The following is a 17,117-nucleotide window of genomic DNA, read 5'->3' on the forward strand; positions in this document are numbered from 1 at the left end:
ACTGCATGGCCCCCAGCCCCTCCATTATTTCCTCAATTTCAATTGGGCCCCCAACCCTACCACCAGTCCTTCCTCCACCTTCGGGAACTTCAACTGACCCAGGTACTACCTCATCCCCTCCAACCCAGCCAGGGGTTCCGACTCATATAGCTTGCTATAAAACTCCTTAAACACCCCATTCACCCCTACTGGGTCCAAGACCGCGTTCCCACTTCTGTCCTTTACTCTCTCCATCTCCCTGGCCGCCTCCCTTTTCCTCAGTTGATGTACTAGCATCCTACTGGCCTTCTCCCCATACTCATACACCGCCCCCCTCGCCTTCCTCAATTGCTCCACCACCCTTCCTGTAGATAAGAGCCCAAACTCCATCTGTAGTCTCCACCGCTCCTTCAGTAACCCTGCCTCCGGGGCCTCCGAATATCTCCTAGCCACCTGGAGCATCTCCCCAACCATCCTATCCATCTCTGCTCATTCCATCTTTTCTCCATGGGCCCATATCGAGATTAACTCCCCCCTAGCTACTACCTTCAGAGCTTCCCACACCGTTGCTGCCGAGATTTCCCCCATGTCATTCATTTCCAAATAGTTCTGAATGGACTTGCTCACCCGCCCGCACACCCCCTCATCCGCTAATAGTCCCACATCTAACCTCCATAGCGGGCGCTGCCCTTTCCTTATTCAACCATAAATCCACCCAATGTAGGGCATGGTCCGACACAGCGATCGCCGAATACTCGGTATCAACCACTCCCGCCAGCAACGTCCTGCTCAGGATAAAAAAGTCGATCCGAGAATATACTTTATGAACATGGGAGAAAAAAGAAAACTCATTCACTCTTGGCCGTCCAAACCTCCATGGATCTACCCCCCCCCACCTGCTCCATGAACCCCTTTAGTTCCTTCCCTACGGCTGGCACCCTCCCTGTCCTAGGTTTTGACCGGTCCAACCCTGGGTCAATGACCATATTAAAATCTCCCCCCATGATCAGCTTATGTGACTCTAGGTCTGGGATCTTACCTAACACCCGCCTCATAAATTCCACATCGTCCCAATTTGGTGCATATATTTTCACGAGTACCACTCGCAACCCCTCAAGCTTCCCACTCACCATTATGTACCTGCCCCCATTTCCGACACAAATCTCCCTGCCTCAAATGCCACCTGTTTGTTGATCAGGATCACGATCCCCCTGGTCTTAGAGTCCAGCCCTGAATGAAATACTTGGCTGACCCACCCCTTCCTCAGTCTGGTCTGGTCTATAACATCAGGTGTGTCTTTTGTAACATTGCCACGTCCACCTTCAATCCCCTCAGATGCGCGAACACGCGAGCCCTCTTAACCGCCCATTTACCCCTCTGACGTTCCAAGTGATCAGCCTAGTCGGGGGGCTCTCTTTCCCCCCCCCCCCCCCCCCCCGCACCGATCAGCCAACATCCTTCTTAGGCCAGCCTCCAGCTTGCGTCCCTCGCCTCCTCGGGCATCCGCCATCCTCGACCTCCCTTTTGTCCCCTAGCACCAGTTCCTTTCCAGTCAGCAGAGCAGCTCCCCCCCACCCCCAATTAGCAGCACCCAACCCCTTATAACAAGCTGATCACTTGCTCACCCCCCCTCTACGCTTCCGTGAACTAGCTCACCTAGCTAGCCTGGTAGCTCCCGCCCATGGCACCAGACATTCTATCTCCCCATTGTCCCCCCCCCCCCCCCCCCCCCCCCCCCCCCCCCCCCCCGGCTCGGACATACATATTCAGAGCATCACAGTCCCCAGTAAACAAACAGTAGAAAAAAAAACCTCCATCCATCACCCACTAGAACAGAGTTAAGTTACGTTTCAGAGCACCTGCTCAAACATCTTAACACAACGAAAAACAAAGAAAAAGGAAGGGGCAAAAAACAAGAATAATCCCTTGTTGCAGAGAGCACTGCACATCCAGAACATTACATAAATAACTTTAAACCAGATCGACCCCGCAATACCCTCCCCCAAGGTTCAGTGTCCTTAGACACCGGCCAGCCTTTTGTTCTTGATAAAGCTCATCGCTTCATCCGGCAATTCAAAGTAAAGTTCACCTCAAAGGTGACCCAGAAACGCACTGGATATAACATCCCGAACTTCACCCGCTTCTGGAAGATGGTCGATTTTGCCCTATTAAATCCGGCACGCCTTTTGGCCAGTTCCGTTCCCAGGTCCTGGTAGATGCATAACTCACAGTTCTTCCACTTGCAGCTCCGTATCTGCTTGGCCCACCGCAAAATCTGTTCCTTGTCCAGGAACTGGTGCATCCGCACCACCATCGCCCTCGGCGGTTCGTTCGCTCGCGGCTTCTTTGCAAGCGCTCTATGTGCTCTAGCCACCTCCAAGGGTTGAGTAAACGTCCCCTCTCCCATCAACCTTTCACTACTCATTTCCTAACCATCGATATATTAGCCACCCAGTAGTAATTAATAACGTTCGGAAGGGCCCCTCCTCTTCGCACCCCCGCTCAAGGACCTTCTTCACCCTCTGGGCTTTCCCGACCCACATAAAATCAGAGATCGCCACATTCATCTTCCGAACAAATGCCTTGGGGATGAAGATTGGAAGACACTGAAACACGAACAGCAATCTCGAGAGGACCGTCATTTTAACAGTCTGTGCCCTCCCCGCCAATGACAGCGGGAACACGTCCCACCTACGGAAGTCTCCTGCCCAAATTTAGTTTATGAAGCTGACCCCAGTCCCTTGCCAATTGAATCTCCAGGTACCTAAAACTCCCTCTCACCACTTTGAACGGCATCTCCCTCAGTCTCCTCGCCTGGATCGCAAAAACCTCACTCTTGCCCATTTTCAGATTGTAACCTGAAAACCGACCAAATTCCTCCACATCCCCATAATTCCTGCAATTCCCCCCAACGGGTCTGTTATATAAAGGAGCAAATCGTCCGCTTAGAGTGAGACCCTATGCTCCACCCCCCTCTCACTCTGCCCCGCTAAATGTTCAATGCTCTCAGCGCCATTGCCAAAGGCTCTGTGGCCAGGGCAAACAGTAGTGGGGAGAGTGGACACCCCTGTCTCGTCCCCCGACACAGACTAAAATATTCAGATCGAATACATGTTGTATAGCCCAGAGGGTGAAGAAGGTCCTTGAGCGGGGGTGCGAAGAGGAGGGGCCCTTCCGAACGTTATTAATTACTACTGGTTGTCCGTACATTCGTCACCAGTGCCTGATTACAGCAACCGGACCCAATCCACAAATCCCTGCCCAAACCCAAACCTTCCCAGGACATACCACAGATACTTCCACTCCACCCGATTAAAGGCCTTTTCTGCATCCATGGCCACCACCACCTCGACCTCGCGCCCCTCCGCAGGCATTATTATTACATTTAGGAGCCGCCTAATGTTGGATGTCAGGTGTCGTCCCTTAACAAATCCCATCTGGTCCTCCCCTATTACCCCAGAACAGAATCCACTATACGTGTGGCCAAGATCTTTGCTAGCAATTTAGCATCTACATTTAGCAGGGAGATTGGCCGATACGACCCACAGCTCTCCGGATCCTTATCCCGCTTCAAAATAAGGGAAATCGATGCCTGCGATAACGTTGGGGGGAGCGCTCCCCGCTCCTTGGACTCATTAAAAGCCTTTACCAGAAGTGGCCCCAAAAGCCCGGAAAACTTTTTATAAAACTCAACCGGGTACCCGTCAGGTCCTGGGGCCTTACCCGATTGCATCGCCCCAATCCGTCTATAACCTCCCCAAGCCCAATTGGGGCTCCCAAACCCCCCACCAACTCCTCATCTATCCTCGGAAACTCCAGCCCCCCAGAAATCGCTTCATACCCTCTTCCCCGGCTGAGGGTTCTAATTTATACAATCCACTATAAAACTCCCGAAAAACATCATTCACCCCCGCCGGATCCTAAACCACCTTCCCCCCTGTATCTCTCACTTTCCCAATCTCTCTCGCCGCCTCCTGTTTCCTCAGCTGATGCGCCAGCATACTGCTGGCTTTTTACCCATATTCATACACCGTCCCCTTTACCCTCCTCAGCTGTCCCTCCGCCTTACCTGTGGACAGGAGCCCAAATTCCAGCTGCAGTCTCTGACGCTCATTCAAAGGTCCGTCATCTGGAGACTCCATGTACCTCCTGTCCACCTGAAAAATTTCGCCTACCAATCTGTCCAACTCAGTCTGTGAGCTCAGCCTTCTCCTTATGGGCCGAATTAAGATGAATTCCCCCCCATATAACCGCCATCAGTGCCTCCCAAACCACCCCTGCTGAAACCTCACCCATGTCATTGATCCTTATATATCCCCGAATGGCCTCCCTCAGCCGCTCACACTCCTCCTCTGCCACTAACAGCCCCACATCCAACCTCCTTTGCGGGCGCTGGGCCTTTCCTTTGCTGACTTGCAAATCTACCCAGTGAGGAGCGTGGTCAGACATCGCTATTGCTGAATATTCAACATCTACCTCCTCAGCCAGCAGTGTCTTATCCGTAGGGCCGAATGGCCTCCTTCTGCACTGTAAATTCTATGAAATCTATAAGAAAAAAGGTCTATCCGGAAATACACCTTATGCACATGGGAGTAGAACGAAAAATCTTCGGTCTCTCAAATCTCCACGGATCGACACCCTCACACCCGCCCCCCCACGAACTCCCGGAGCTCCTTTGCCATAGCGGATACCTTCCCAGACCTAGAACTCGTCTGGTCCAGCCTTCAATCCAGGACTGTATTGAAATCTCCCTCCGTAATGTCGATGTGGATCTAGGTCCGGGATTTTCCCCAGTGTCCGTCTAACAAACTCAACGTCATCCCAGTTTGGGGCATATATATTTACCAATACCACGGCCATTCCCTCCAGCTTCCCACTAACCGTAACATACCTACCCCCCGGGTCCGCTTCTATGTTCCCCACCTCGAATGTCACCTGCTTATTGACCAGGATTGCCACCCCCCTCGTTTTAAAGTCTAACCCCGAATGGAACACCTGTCCAACCCATCTCTGCCTTAACCCAATCTGATCCCCCACCTTGAGATGCGTCTCCGGCAAAATAGCCACGTCCGCCTTCAGTTGCCTCAAGTGCGCGAACACACGGGACCTTTTGACTGGCCCATTCAGTCCCCTGCCGATCAACCATAACCTCTCCTAGGCTAGTCTGCGGCTCATGCCCCACCCCGCCCTCGGGCAACTACCGTCAACAACCCTCCTCCTCCCCCACTTTGAAAGTCCCCCCCCCCTCAGCAGTATAATCCCCCCCCCCACCCCCTCCCATACACCCCCCACATCGATCTTCACCTCATCCCCCACTTTGCTTCCATGAACTAGCCCACCCAGCTAGCCTGGCAGCCCCCGCCCATGCTGCCTAACATTCTACCTCCCACAGATTCCCCTCCCCCTACGCGCTGGTTTAGCACACTGGGCTAAATAGCTGGCTTGTAATGCATAACAAGGCAGCAGCGCGGGTTCGATTCCCGTACCGGCTTCCCCGAACAGGCGCCGGAATGTGGCGACTAGGGGCTTTTCACAGTAACTTCATTGAAGCCTACTCGTGACAATAAGCGATTATTATTATTAGTGCAAACAGTCAAAACAAAGGCAAAAAGTTGAAACAAACAAACAATCCCCTCCCAAGGTCTGAACACGGAGACCCATCCCTCATCCCTTAACAAAGCACTGTAAACCGGCCTAACCCCAAACAGGACCGAAAAAATGGAAAAAAACAAAAGAAACCCAAACAACAAAAAACAAAGTTTTTAAAAGCATAGTTCAGTTCTCCTCAATCAAAGTTCAAGGTCCTCCTTCCCCTGCCAGTCCAATCTCCTTCATGAAGTCAGTTTGTGGGAGGAAAACGGAAAATGTGCATGTTCTCCCCGTGTCTGTGTGGGTTTCCTCCACATGCTCCGGTTTCCACCCAAAAGACGTGCTGTTAGGAGAGTTAGACATTCTGAATTCTCCCTCAGAGTATCCGAACAGGCGTCGGAGTGTGGCGACTAGGGGATTTTCACCGTAACTTCATTGCAGTGTTAATGTAAGCCTACTTGTGAGACTAATAAAGACTATTATTATAAAAATCTCCGCACAGACAGTGACCCAAGCCAGAAATCGAACCCGGGTCCCTGCTGCTGTGAAGCAACAGTGTGAACCACTGTGGTACCGTCTTTGGATCTTCACTGTTCCTAGCCTTTTTTCATTTAGAAAAATAATCTGTTTTATCCTTTCTATGATTATTCATTTTTCTACTCGCAGCAGTATGATTGCTTTCCCACGTTACCAGCATCATCATTTTATAAATAGAACTCTAAGCAGCTGAATGATTCCATCAACTATTTGGCACAAAATGAGGTAATCTATATTTAGTTCTAAAAATTATTTTTAGGTTTAAAAAATTCATGATTTGCAAAATTAATAAAGAATGTCCATTGGTTAATTCTGTGGTCAAGCTGTCCAACACCTCCTTCAGTTCAAATTACTTTAGTTAATATCATAAAATATAAACAGCAATATTCAACAAGTCAGGTAACATCTGTGGGGAAAGAAGCAGAGTTAACGTTTGAGGTCAATGGCCTTTCATTAGAAATGCAAGTTAGGAATTTAATAGTTTTGAAGCAAGTGCACAGCCAAGAAAAATATATGTGGAAGGCAGGAAAGTACAAGGAAAACTCTATGGCCGGTGTTTCCTCTAGAATACCCTGGCCCACTCTCCAATCACTCCCAACACCTGCTTTTCTATCAACTTCCCATATCCAGGAGATGCAACATCTGCCCTTTTATTCCCTTCGTCCTGGTGTACAGGGCCCTAAACACTCCTTCCAGGTGAAATAGCAATTGACTTCTATTTCTCCAAACTTAGGATACTATACCTGGTGCTCACAGTGCTGTCCCCTTTATATTGAGGAGACCAAATGCAGATCGGGTGATTGTTTTCCTGAACGCCTCCATTCAGTCCACAAGTGTGATTCTGAACATCTGGCCCATTGCCACTTTAATTGTCCATCTCCCTCTGACCTCTATGCTGTCCCAATAGGGCTCACACAGGCTTGTCCTTCATCTGCAATTCATAATATTCCAGCCTCAGCTTTTGAGCTCAGCACCCTTAGATTACAACCACTGCTCCATTTTTTAAAGACAGCAGCTGTTTCTATTTACACCTCCTCTGGACCCATTGTTTGCTTCTCTGCTTGTCCCAGTACTCTGCACCACCATCCCTCTTTGCATTCAATTACTCCTGCCCCTCCACCAATTCACAGATCTTTCTCCCCTTCGCTCACTCACTTTCCCCCGACTCTATACTTGCTTAAGAGCTGTTAAATCTCCAACCTTTTCCAGTTCTGATGAAAAATCACTGAAATATTAACTATTATTTCCAACATTTTGTTCTTATTTCAGATTCCCATCATCCAGAGTATTTTACTTTCATTTCAATTATCATCTTTTCAGCTCCTGAATCCCCACTTTACTATTTTAAATCTTGAATGTAAGTTTATTCTCCACTAACATAGTAAATTATGTAATAATTACCACACACCAATAACAGAGCAAATTAATATTGTAATTGCCATTCAATATGATTGGCATTGTTTGTAAAACAATGGGCTTCCATGAAATACCTCTTACAATTAAAACTGCATACGATGTAAAATATTAACCATGGTGTGATTTGGGATTCAACTGATTTCAAATGTTATCACCCTTATAGTTTATGACATGATCCAAGCACTTCAACCAATGTTCCAATGTAATTACTCCTAGGAATTCAGCACTGTGCCCTGCCATTAGAGCGCGGAATATAAATAGAAATGTCAGTTTTGTTGGATGAGCGGCACAATAGTTCAGTTGTCGGTCCTTTCACCTCTGGCTCCAATGTTTAAATCCAGCACAAATATACAGAATGAAAGCCTCCTCTATCTGCTGCCTGAAAGGATCTGACCTGGAATCACCTTTTTAAGATAATGCGATTCTGTCACACAGAACTGTGCTTAACTTGGCATTAATCGGCAATTCAGAGGTGACAAGGATAACTGGTGTGAGAAATAAAAATAATGCACAGTTGCAGTAAAGGTGTTCTTCTGAGGTCAGGGCTAAAGCAACCAGTTGACGCATAGTAAGGGAAGTTTTGATCTGCTTCTAACCCATCCATATGATAGACAAGTCTGCGTTTAGTTCCTGGTTTGAAGGGGCAGGGTTCCAAACATAGAATGGAAATTCTCAAGAATGGAAATTCTCAGTCAAGACAAATAGTGCCTGAAACATTACTGCTAGCTTTAGAAAATGAATAGTGATAATTTCGCTTTCATTCCTGGTAAAAGCACATTGTGGTGCACTGATTAAAGTAATCTCATTTTTTGATGTCATAGATGGTGCAGAGTGAGCCATTCTCAATAAGTGTTTGTTCTACATTGTGAAGTAAAGACTTAACCATGCCAAGGCTGTAAAAGAGCAGAGGGAGGGTAGATGGTAATGAGTCCAACAAATTTTGTTCTACTTGGATCCTACCTTGCGCTATAGTCACCCAGCTGGAATTGGTGAAAGGGTAACTCCATACGCATAGGAGCACTTAAAAGGATGGTGGCTTTTTGGTAATTTTTTCTTTTTTCTAAAATAAATTTAGAGTACCCAATTACTTTTTTCCAATTAAGGGGGAATTTTAGCGTGGCCAATCCACCTAGCCTGCACATCTTTATTGTGGGGACAAGACCCACGCAGACCCGGGGAGAACGTGCAAACTCCACACGGACACTGACCCAGGGCAGGGATCTAACCCAGGTCCTCAGTGCCATAGGCAGCAGTGCTAACCACTGCGTCACTGTGCTGCCCTAATTTTCTTTTAAAAAAAATTTTTGGGCATTAGAACATGTGCGAATAGCACAGAAATAAAAACAGGGAAATATTTTGTCCATAAAATTACTATAATGTAAATGATCAGTTGAAGAATACAGCAATATAGAAGGAGCATAAATGCAGAAATATGAAGAGATTCTTAGTATACAAATTGTCACTGCTGCTTAGGGGGAACAAAACTGTAAGCTAGGTGCCCATGCTGATGGACAAGGCAAGGTAAAATTAATAATGAAGATTGCTTTTAAAGTGCCTCAACTACAATGTTTCACGTTGAAGTGGTGTAAGATTAAAGTATAACCATGGAGTTCAGCAGGTATCAGAGCTAAACTTCAGTATGCCACAAACTATGGGGAGGGTTTTCTGGCTGTTCTCACCAGCGGATCTTCCAGTCCCGTCGATTGTGAACCCCTACTGCGGGTTTTCCGACTGCAGGAGATGTTTTCCGACTGTAGGGGATGAATTCAATAGGAAATCCCATCGACAGCAGCGGGACCAGAAAATCCCGCTGCTGGCCAACGGTGGGTCGCCTCCTGCCGCAAAGAAATCCTCCCCTATATCTGAGCATCCTGGACAATCTACTTGGCAATGAGCGAGTACAAGTGCTTCCACAGGTTTCAGTTGGTGCAAATTTGTGCCATCTGTAGCAACGTCAACCGATAGCATTGACGGTCAACACTGCCACTGGCACACTAAAAAGCAACTAATGCTTGTCACCACTGCCCATTCCACATTATTACACAGCCAGGATGTTCTTGCTTCTTCTCCAGTGTCGCCACTTTCTCTTGCCCAACTATGCATCTTGAATCACTGAGCCTACCATCTCAAACTTCTAAGTGCATCTTCCGGATTGTGTGTAGCTGTGCTGGTGCTTGAATACGCTGAGATGGTTCCAGGGTTTTGTGAGGCACTTTCTTTTCCTGGGTCACTTCGAACAGTTGACAGGTTGCTTTTCCAGGCCTGAAATGCCAATGGTCTTTGAGATTACCCGAGTTACCAGAGATATTTTGTGGGCTTTTTAAAACTATATTTTCAGATGCGAGTGATCAATCCCCAGTTGTCCTCGAGAAGGTGGTGAGAGATATTCATAAAGTGAATGGCAAGATGCTTATGGTCATTCAAGATAGCAAAGGACTCTGAGTTAGTATTATCCAAGAGCACCGTAATACCTTTACAATTATGCAAGGTATTGACAGACCTAGAAATTCTTCCAAAACAGGTTCTTCAGAAGAAAAATACAAAAACCAGCATCAACTTTGGTTTATTCTGAATTTATATACTGTCAATTCTATGTAAAAAAATTTTAAATCAAGAGGTGGTTAACAATTCAATGCAACAGTTTGATTTAAAAAAATATATATATTTTATTGAAATTTTTTTCCCTGAGCAACATTTTTCCCACTTACAAAACAAGCGAAACGATAACAGTAACAAAACAGAAATTTTTAAACTTTTTAACAATAGTAATAACAGTAGTAATAATATACAAGTAACAAAACCTCGTACTCTATTGCCCTATACTCAACTGCCTCCACCCCCCCCCCCCCCCTCCCCGCTGGGTTGCTGCTGCTGGTCATCCGTCTTCCCTCTAACGTTCCCCTAGGTAGTCGAGAAATGGCTGCCACCGCCTGGTGAACCCTTGAGCCGATCCTCTCAGGGCAAACTTTATCTGCTCCAGTTTAATAAACCCCGCCATATCGTTTACACAGGCCTCCAGTCCGGGGGGTTTCGCCTCCTTCCACATGAGTAGGATCCTGCGCCGGGCTACGAGGGACGCAAAGGCCATGACATCGGCCTCTTTCGCCTCCTGCACTCCCGGCTCTTCCGCAACTCCAAATAGAGCTAACCCCCAGCCTGGTTTGACCCGGGCCTTCACCACCTGCAAAATCACTCCCGTCACTCCCTTCCAATACCCTTCCAGTGCCGGGCACGCCCAAAACATATGTGCATGGTTTGCCGGGCTCCCGCCACACCTCCCACATTTGTCCTCCACTCCAAAGAACCTGCTCAATCTTGCCCCCGTTATGTGTGCTCTATGTAGCACCTTAAATTGAATCAGGCTAAGCCTGGCGCATGAGGAAGAGGAATTTACCCTGCTTAGGGCATCAGCCCACATACCCTCCTCTATCTCCTCCCCTAATTCTTCTTCCCACTTTCTTTTTAGTTCGCCCACCGACTCCTCCCCCTCTTCCCTCATCTCTCTATAAATCTCTGACACCTTGCCCTCTCCGACCCACACCCCTGAAAGCACCCTGTCCTGTATCCAGTGTCGGGAGCCGCGGAAATTCCCTCACCTGTTGTCTAGTAAACGCCCTCACCTGCATATATCTCAAGAAATTCCCCTGGGGTAACTTATACTTTTCCTCCAGTGCTCCCAAGCTCGCAAAAGTCCCATCTATGAATAAATCTCCCACCTTCCTAATTCCCAACTGGTACCAGCTCTGAAATCCTCCATCCATTCTTCCTGGGGCGAACCTATGGTTGTTCCTGATAGGGGACCCCACCAGGGCTCCCCGCACCCCTCTCTGTCGCCTCCACTGTCCCCATATGTTCAGTGTTGCCGCCACCACCGGGTTCGTGGTGTACTTTTTCGGTGAGAACGGTAGCGGCGCCGTCACCAGCGCCTCTAGACTCGTCCCTTTACAGGACCTTCTCTCCAGCCTTTTCCACGCCGCTCCCTCACCCTCCATCATCCATCTACGTATCATTGCCACATTGGCGGCCCAATAATAATCTCCCAAGTTCGGTAGTGCTAGTCCTCCTCTGTCCCTACTGCGCTGCAGGAACTCCCTCCTTACTCTCGGAACTTTCCCTGCCCACACAAAGCTCGTAATGCTCCTATCTATTTTATCAAAAAAGGTCCTGGTGATTAAAATAGGGAGACATTAAAATACAAATAAGAACCTCGGGAGGACCATCATTTTAATTGCCTGCACCCTGCCCGCCAGCGATAAAGGCTGCATGTCCCACCTCCTAAAGTCCTCCTCCATTTGTTCTACCAGCCGTGTCAGATTAAGTCTGTGCAAGGTTCCCCAGCTCCTAGCGATCTGAATCCCCAAGTATCGGAAGTTTCTTTCCACTTTCCTTAGCGGTAAGCCTTCTATCTCTCTACTCTGGTCCCCTGGATGTATCACATATAATTCACTCTTCCCCATGTTTAACCTATACCCCGAAAATTCCCCGAACCTCCTCAAGATTCGCATAACCTCTATCATCCCCCCCGCTGGGTCCGACACGTATAGCAATAGGTCATCCACGTATAACGAGACTCGGTGTTCTTCTCCCCCTCTAGTCACCCCTCTCCATTTCCTGGAGTCTCTCAGCGCCATGGCCAGAGGTTCAATTGCCAGCGCAAACAACAATGGAGACAGCGGGCATCCCTGTCTTGTTCCCCTATATAATCGGAAATACTCCGATCTATGTCGACCTGTAACTACGCTTGCCGTTGGTGCCCCATAAAGTAGTCTAACCCAGCGAATAAATCCGTTCCCAAACCCAAACCTCCTTAACACTTCCCACAAATACTCCCACTCCACCCTATCAAATGCCTTCTCAGTGTCCATTGCCGCCACTATCTCTGCCTCCCCCTCCAACAGTTTGATTTTTAAAAGTGCTATATTTTTTACGTTAAAATATTAACCGTTTGAATATTTACGAAAATGAAAGCAATAAAATGGGCTGAAATTCTAAGTAAAATTCTAAACTAATGTTTTGTACCTACTTTCTGTTGCAGCTCATTCTCTTGCAATAAATGGAAAGCAAATCTGACAGCAAATAGGCGTACTCTGGTGTGTACCAAATCTCTTATTTTTCCCATATACAATGTGAAATTTTGCTTAATACTGATATTTATTGCAATCCTTTAATGAGACTGCAGTGAGAATTCCTCATTTTTAGTAAAACCTTGAGCTGAAGCCAAAGGTATGGTAATACATTAGTCTGGGTTGATTTCTTCCACAATTATGCTCATTGAGATGCAAGCGTTAAATAATACACATATGATGGCCTAGCCCTTCTCTAATCACAAAAGCCTCAATACAAATTTAAATGGCAAACTCAACCGCCCTGGACCATGGCCAGACTTTCCTCAGACTACACTTTCTTTGCTGTACATTTGTGATTTCCCTGGGTCCACCTAGCACAAACATCATACGCTGAGAACTATTATTTCATTTCTAAAATGGAATGGAACACAGTAATTTTTGGGTATATGTACCTTTGAATGACTGCTACTGAGAATAGGATATGCAATTTTGTAAAAATTGTAGCTATAACCATAACTTGTGGAGCAATTTCCACATCTCCTTTCATCAAAACCTACTTGTGCAGCGTCCCACTGACAGCACAGAGTTGGATCTATTCTTTCTACACAAGGTAGATTTAGCTAGTTACAATTTCTCAGAACACATACCTTTACTCGTCGGTTAATGTTCAGAAATTGGCAGGTTTTATCATACAGCTGTTCTAGGTTCTCTCTATCCCAGTAAAAGTCAGGAGTCATCAGGAGATCGGAACTCAAATTTATACGGTGTCTGAAAGAGAAAAAAAGTTAGGGTAACACCAGGCAATTAGAGCTATGAGAACTGCTGATTTCTTATATTAACATTTATGAAACAATTCAGAACTGTTACATTTGCAAAGAGAATATGTAGAAAATATATGTAAAGAAAAACATGAGATATAAGAATGCTTCTTCAGTATGAAAAAGTTAATTATTCGAAAGTTAACCCAATATTATACTTTTTTACCTAAAAATACAAAATCAATTCTGCCACTTGTATATATGTTTTGGCATATGGATTTCAGGTAGTTGCCATACAGAGAACTCTATTTTGGATTCCCATCATCTTTAAAACTTTAATCTTGCCAAGCTTCTGAAAATATTCTTCATGATAATAGAATGTCTTATTGTGGAGCTTCCGGGTGCGGCGATGACCAGCTGAGTCGCACGCTTCGGCAGCTCCCTGTGAAACGGACTTTTGGGCTCTTGATAGGAGCCCCAACGGCAATTTTGACGGCTAAAAACACTGTGCGGTAAACCAGAAGGGAATCCCCCCTGGATACGGATGGAAAAAGGAGGAGAGAGTGGCCAGATTGCAGTGGATCCTTTAGAACAGCGGCAAGGAAGGCAAGCAAAAACCAAGATGGCGTCGGAAGGTGGCAGTTTAACATGGGGCCCTGAACAACAAGAGTTCTTGAAATGCTGTGTGGAAGAGATCAAAAAGGAAATGAAGAAAGAGCTGTTGGCCCCGATACTACAGGCGATCGAAGGGCTAAAGGAGGAACAAAAGACCCAGGAGCGGGAGCTTCGGGTCGTGAAGGCAAAGGCAGCCGAGAATGAGGACGATATACAGGGCCTGGTGGTGAAGACGGAGACGCAGGAGGCACATCAGAAACGATGTGTGGAAAGGTTGGAGGCACTGGAAAACAACGCAAGGAGGAACAAACTGAGGATTCTTGGTCTTCCTGAAGGTGTGGAGGGAGCGGACGTCGGGGCATATGTGAGCACGATGCTGCACTCGTTAATGGGAGCGGAGGCCCCGGCGGGTCCGTTGGAGGTGGAGGGAGCATACCGAGTGATGGCGCGAGGACCGAGAGCAGGAGAAATTCCCAGAGCCATAGTGGTGAGATTCCTCCGTTTTAAGGATAGAGAAATGGTCCTTAGATGGGCGAAGAAAACTCGGAGCAGTAAATGGGAGAACTCGGTGATCCACGTTTATCAAGACTGGAGTGCGGAGGTGGCGAGAAGGAGGGCGAGCTTTAATCGGGCCAAGGCGGTGCTTCATAAAAAGATGATAAAATTTGGAATGCTGCAACCGGCAAGACTGTGGGTCACATATCGAGGGAGGCACCACTACTTTGAGACGGCGGATGAAGCGTGGACTTTTATTGTGGAAGAAAAACTGGAATGAGCGGGTTATTAAAAAGAACGTTCGAACAAAGTGGTGGGGCGAATGTGGGGGGCAAAGAGGGGTTTTATGTACTAATCCTGCGATGTGGTAACTTTTCTCTCTCCCACAGGTGGTGATGGGGGGAGATGGGGAGGTGGAGGAGATGGGGCGTTGGCCATTGGGGGCGGGGCCAAGGGAGAAGCGCGGGCTTGGTTCCCGCGCTATGATAATCATGGCGGGAATAGAGAAGCAGGAAGGAGGGGGCGTCGCACGGTGCGAGCCGAGGTCACGGGGGGAAGCCGAGGTCAGCCAGAGTTTGCTGACTTCTGGGAGCAACATGGGGGGAGTAATTACGCTAGCGGGATCTAGCGGGGGGGGTGGGAGGGGGGAATTACTGGGTTGCTGCTGCTGGGGAGAGGGGGGAGCTGGTATGGGAGAGGATGGGCGGGGGGGCACCGCCTGGGGGAGATACAGCTGCGTGGGAACCGGGTGAGGAGCTGGAAAAAGGTGATGGCTAATCGACAAGGGGGGGGGGGGGGGGGGGGAGGAAGCCCCCCCAACTCGGCTGATCACGTGGAACGTGAGAGGGCTGAACGGGCCGATAAAGAGGGCACGGGTACTCGCACACCTTAAGAAACTTAAGGCAGATGTGGTTATGTTACAGGAAACGCACCTGAAACTGATAGACCAGGTTAGGCTACGCAAAGGATGGGTGGGGCAGGTGTTCCATTCGGGGCTAGATGCGAAAAACAGGGGGGTGGCTATATTAGTGGGGAAGCGGGTAATGTTCGAGGCAAAGACTATAGTGGCGGATAACGGGGGCAGATACGTGATGGTGAGTGGCAAACTACAGGGGGAGACGGTGGTTTTGGTAAACGTATATGCCCCGAACTGGGATGATGCCAATTTTATGAGGCGGATGCTAGGACGCATTCCGGACCTAGAGATGGGAAAGCTGATAATGGGGGGAGATTTTAATACGGTGTTGGAACCAGGGCTGGATAGGTCGAAGTCCAGGACTGGAAGGAGGCCGGCAGCAGCCAAGGTACTTAAAGATTTTATGGAGCAGATGGGAGGTGTAGACCCGTGGAGATTTAGCAGACCTAGGAGTAAGGAGTTCTCGTTTTTCTCCTATGTCCATAAAGTCTACTCGTGAATAGACTTTTTTGTGCTGGGTAGGGCATTGATCCCGAAGGTGAGGGGAACGGAGTATACGGCTATAGCCATTTCGGATCACGCTCCACACTGGGTGGACTTGGAGATAGGGGAGGAAACAGGAGGGCGCCCACCCTGGAGAATGGACATGGGACTAATGGCAGATGAGGGGGTGTGTCTAAGGGTGAGGGGGTGCATTGAAAAGTACTTGGAACTCAATGATAATGGGGAGGTCCAGGTGGGAGTGGTCTGGGAGGCGTTGAAGGCGGTGGTTAGAGGGGAGCTGATATCAATAAGGGCACATAAAGGGAAGCAGGAGAGTAAGGAACGGGAGCGGTTGCTGCAAGAACTTTTGAGGGTGGACAGACAATATGCGGAAGCACCGGAGGAGGGACTGTACAGGGAAAGGCAAAGGCTACATGTAGAATTTGACTTGCTGACTACAGGCACTGCAGAGGCACAATGGAGGAAGGCACAGGGTGTACAGTACGAATATGGGGAGAAGGCGAGCAGGTTGCTGGCACACCAATTGAGGAAAAGGGGAGCAGCGAGGGAAATAGGGGGAGTGAGGGATGAGGAAGGAGAGATGGAGCGGGGAGCGGAGAGAGTGAATGGAGTGTTCAAGACATTTTATAAAAAATTATATGAAGCTCAACCCCCGGATGGGAGGGAGAGAATGATGGGCTTCTTGGATCGGCTGGAATTTCCCAAGGTGGAAGAGCAGGAAAGGGTGGGACTGGGAGCACAGATCGAGGTAGAAGAAGTGGTGAAAGGAATTAGGAGCATGCAGGCGGGAAAGGCCCCGGGACCGGATGGATTCCCAGTCGAATTCTATAGAAAATATGTGGACTTGCTCGCCCCGGTACTGACGAGGACCTTTAATGAGGCAAAGGAAAGGGGACAACTGCCCCCGACTATGTCTGAAGCAACGATATCGCTTCTCTTAAAGAAGGAAAAGGACCCGCTACAATGCGGGTCCTATAGACCTATTTCCCTCCTAAATGTAGATGCCAAGGTCCTGGCCAAGGTAATGGCAATGAGAATAGAGGAATGTGTCCCGGGGGTGGTCCACGAGGACCAAACTGGGTTTGTGAAGGGGAGACAGCTGAACACGAATATACGGAGGTTGTTAGGGGTAATGATGATGGCCCCACCAGAGGGAGAAACGGAGATAGTAGTGGCGATGGATGCCGAGAAAGCATTTGATAGAGTGGAGTGGGATTATTTGTGGGAGGTGTTGAGGAGATT

General features: G+C 48.1%; 1 protein-coding gene across 8 annotated transcripts in view; it reads right to left on the reverse strand.

Moving 5' to 3' along the window:
* The window catches only part of rmnd1 (required for meiotic nuclear division 1 homolog), a 110,735-nt gene that overhangs the window by 17,313 nt on the left and 76,305 nt on the right, over positions 1–17,117 (reverse strand). For all 8 annotated transcript variants that reach the window (XM_072505129.1, XM_072505154.1, XM_072505136.1 and 5 more), the window contains one exon: positions 13,235–13,355. In XM_072505129.1, the coding sequence (XP_072361230.1) occupies positions 13,235–13,355 (121 nt within the window). The remainder of the gene's footprint in view (positions 1–13,234; positions 13,356–17,117) is intronic.

This window comes from Scyliorhinus torazame, chromosome 1, assembly GCF_047496885.1.
Source record: "Scyliorhinus torazame isolate Kashiwa2021f chromosome 1, sScyTor2.1, whole genome shotgun sequence".
In the NCBI taxonomy this organism is placed as follows: domain Eukaryota; kingdom Metazoa; phylum Chordata; class Chondrichthyes; order Carcharhiniformes; family Scyliorhinidae; genus Scyliorhinus; species Scyliorhinus torazame.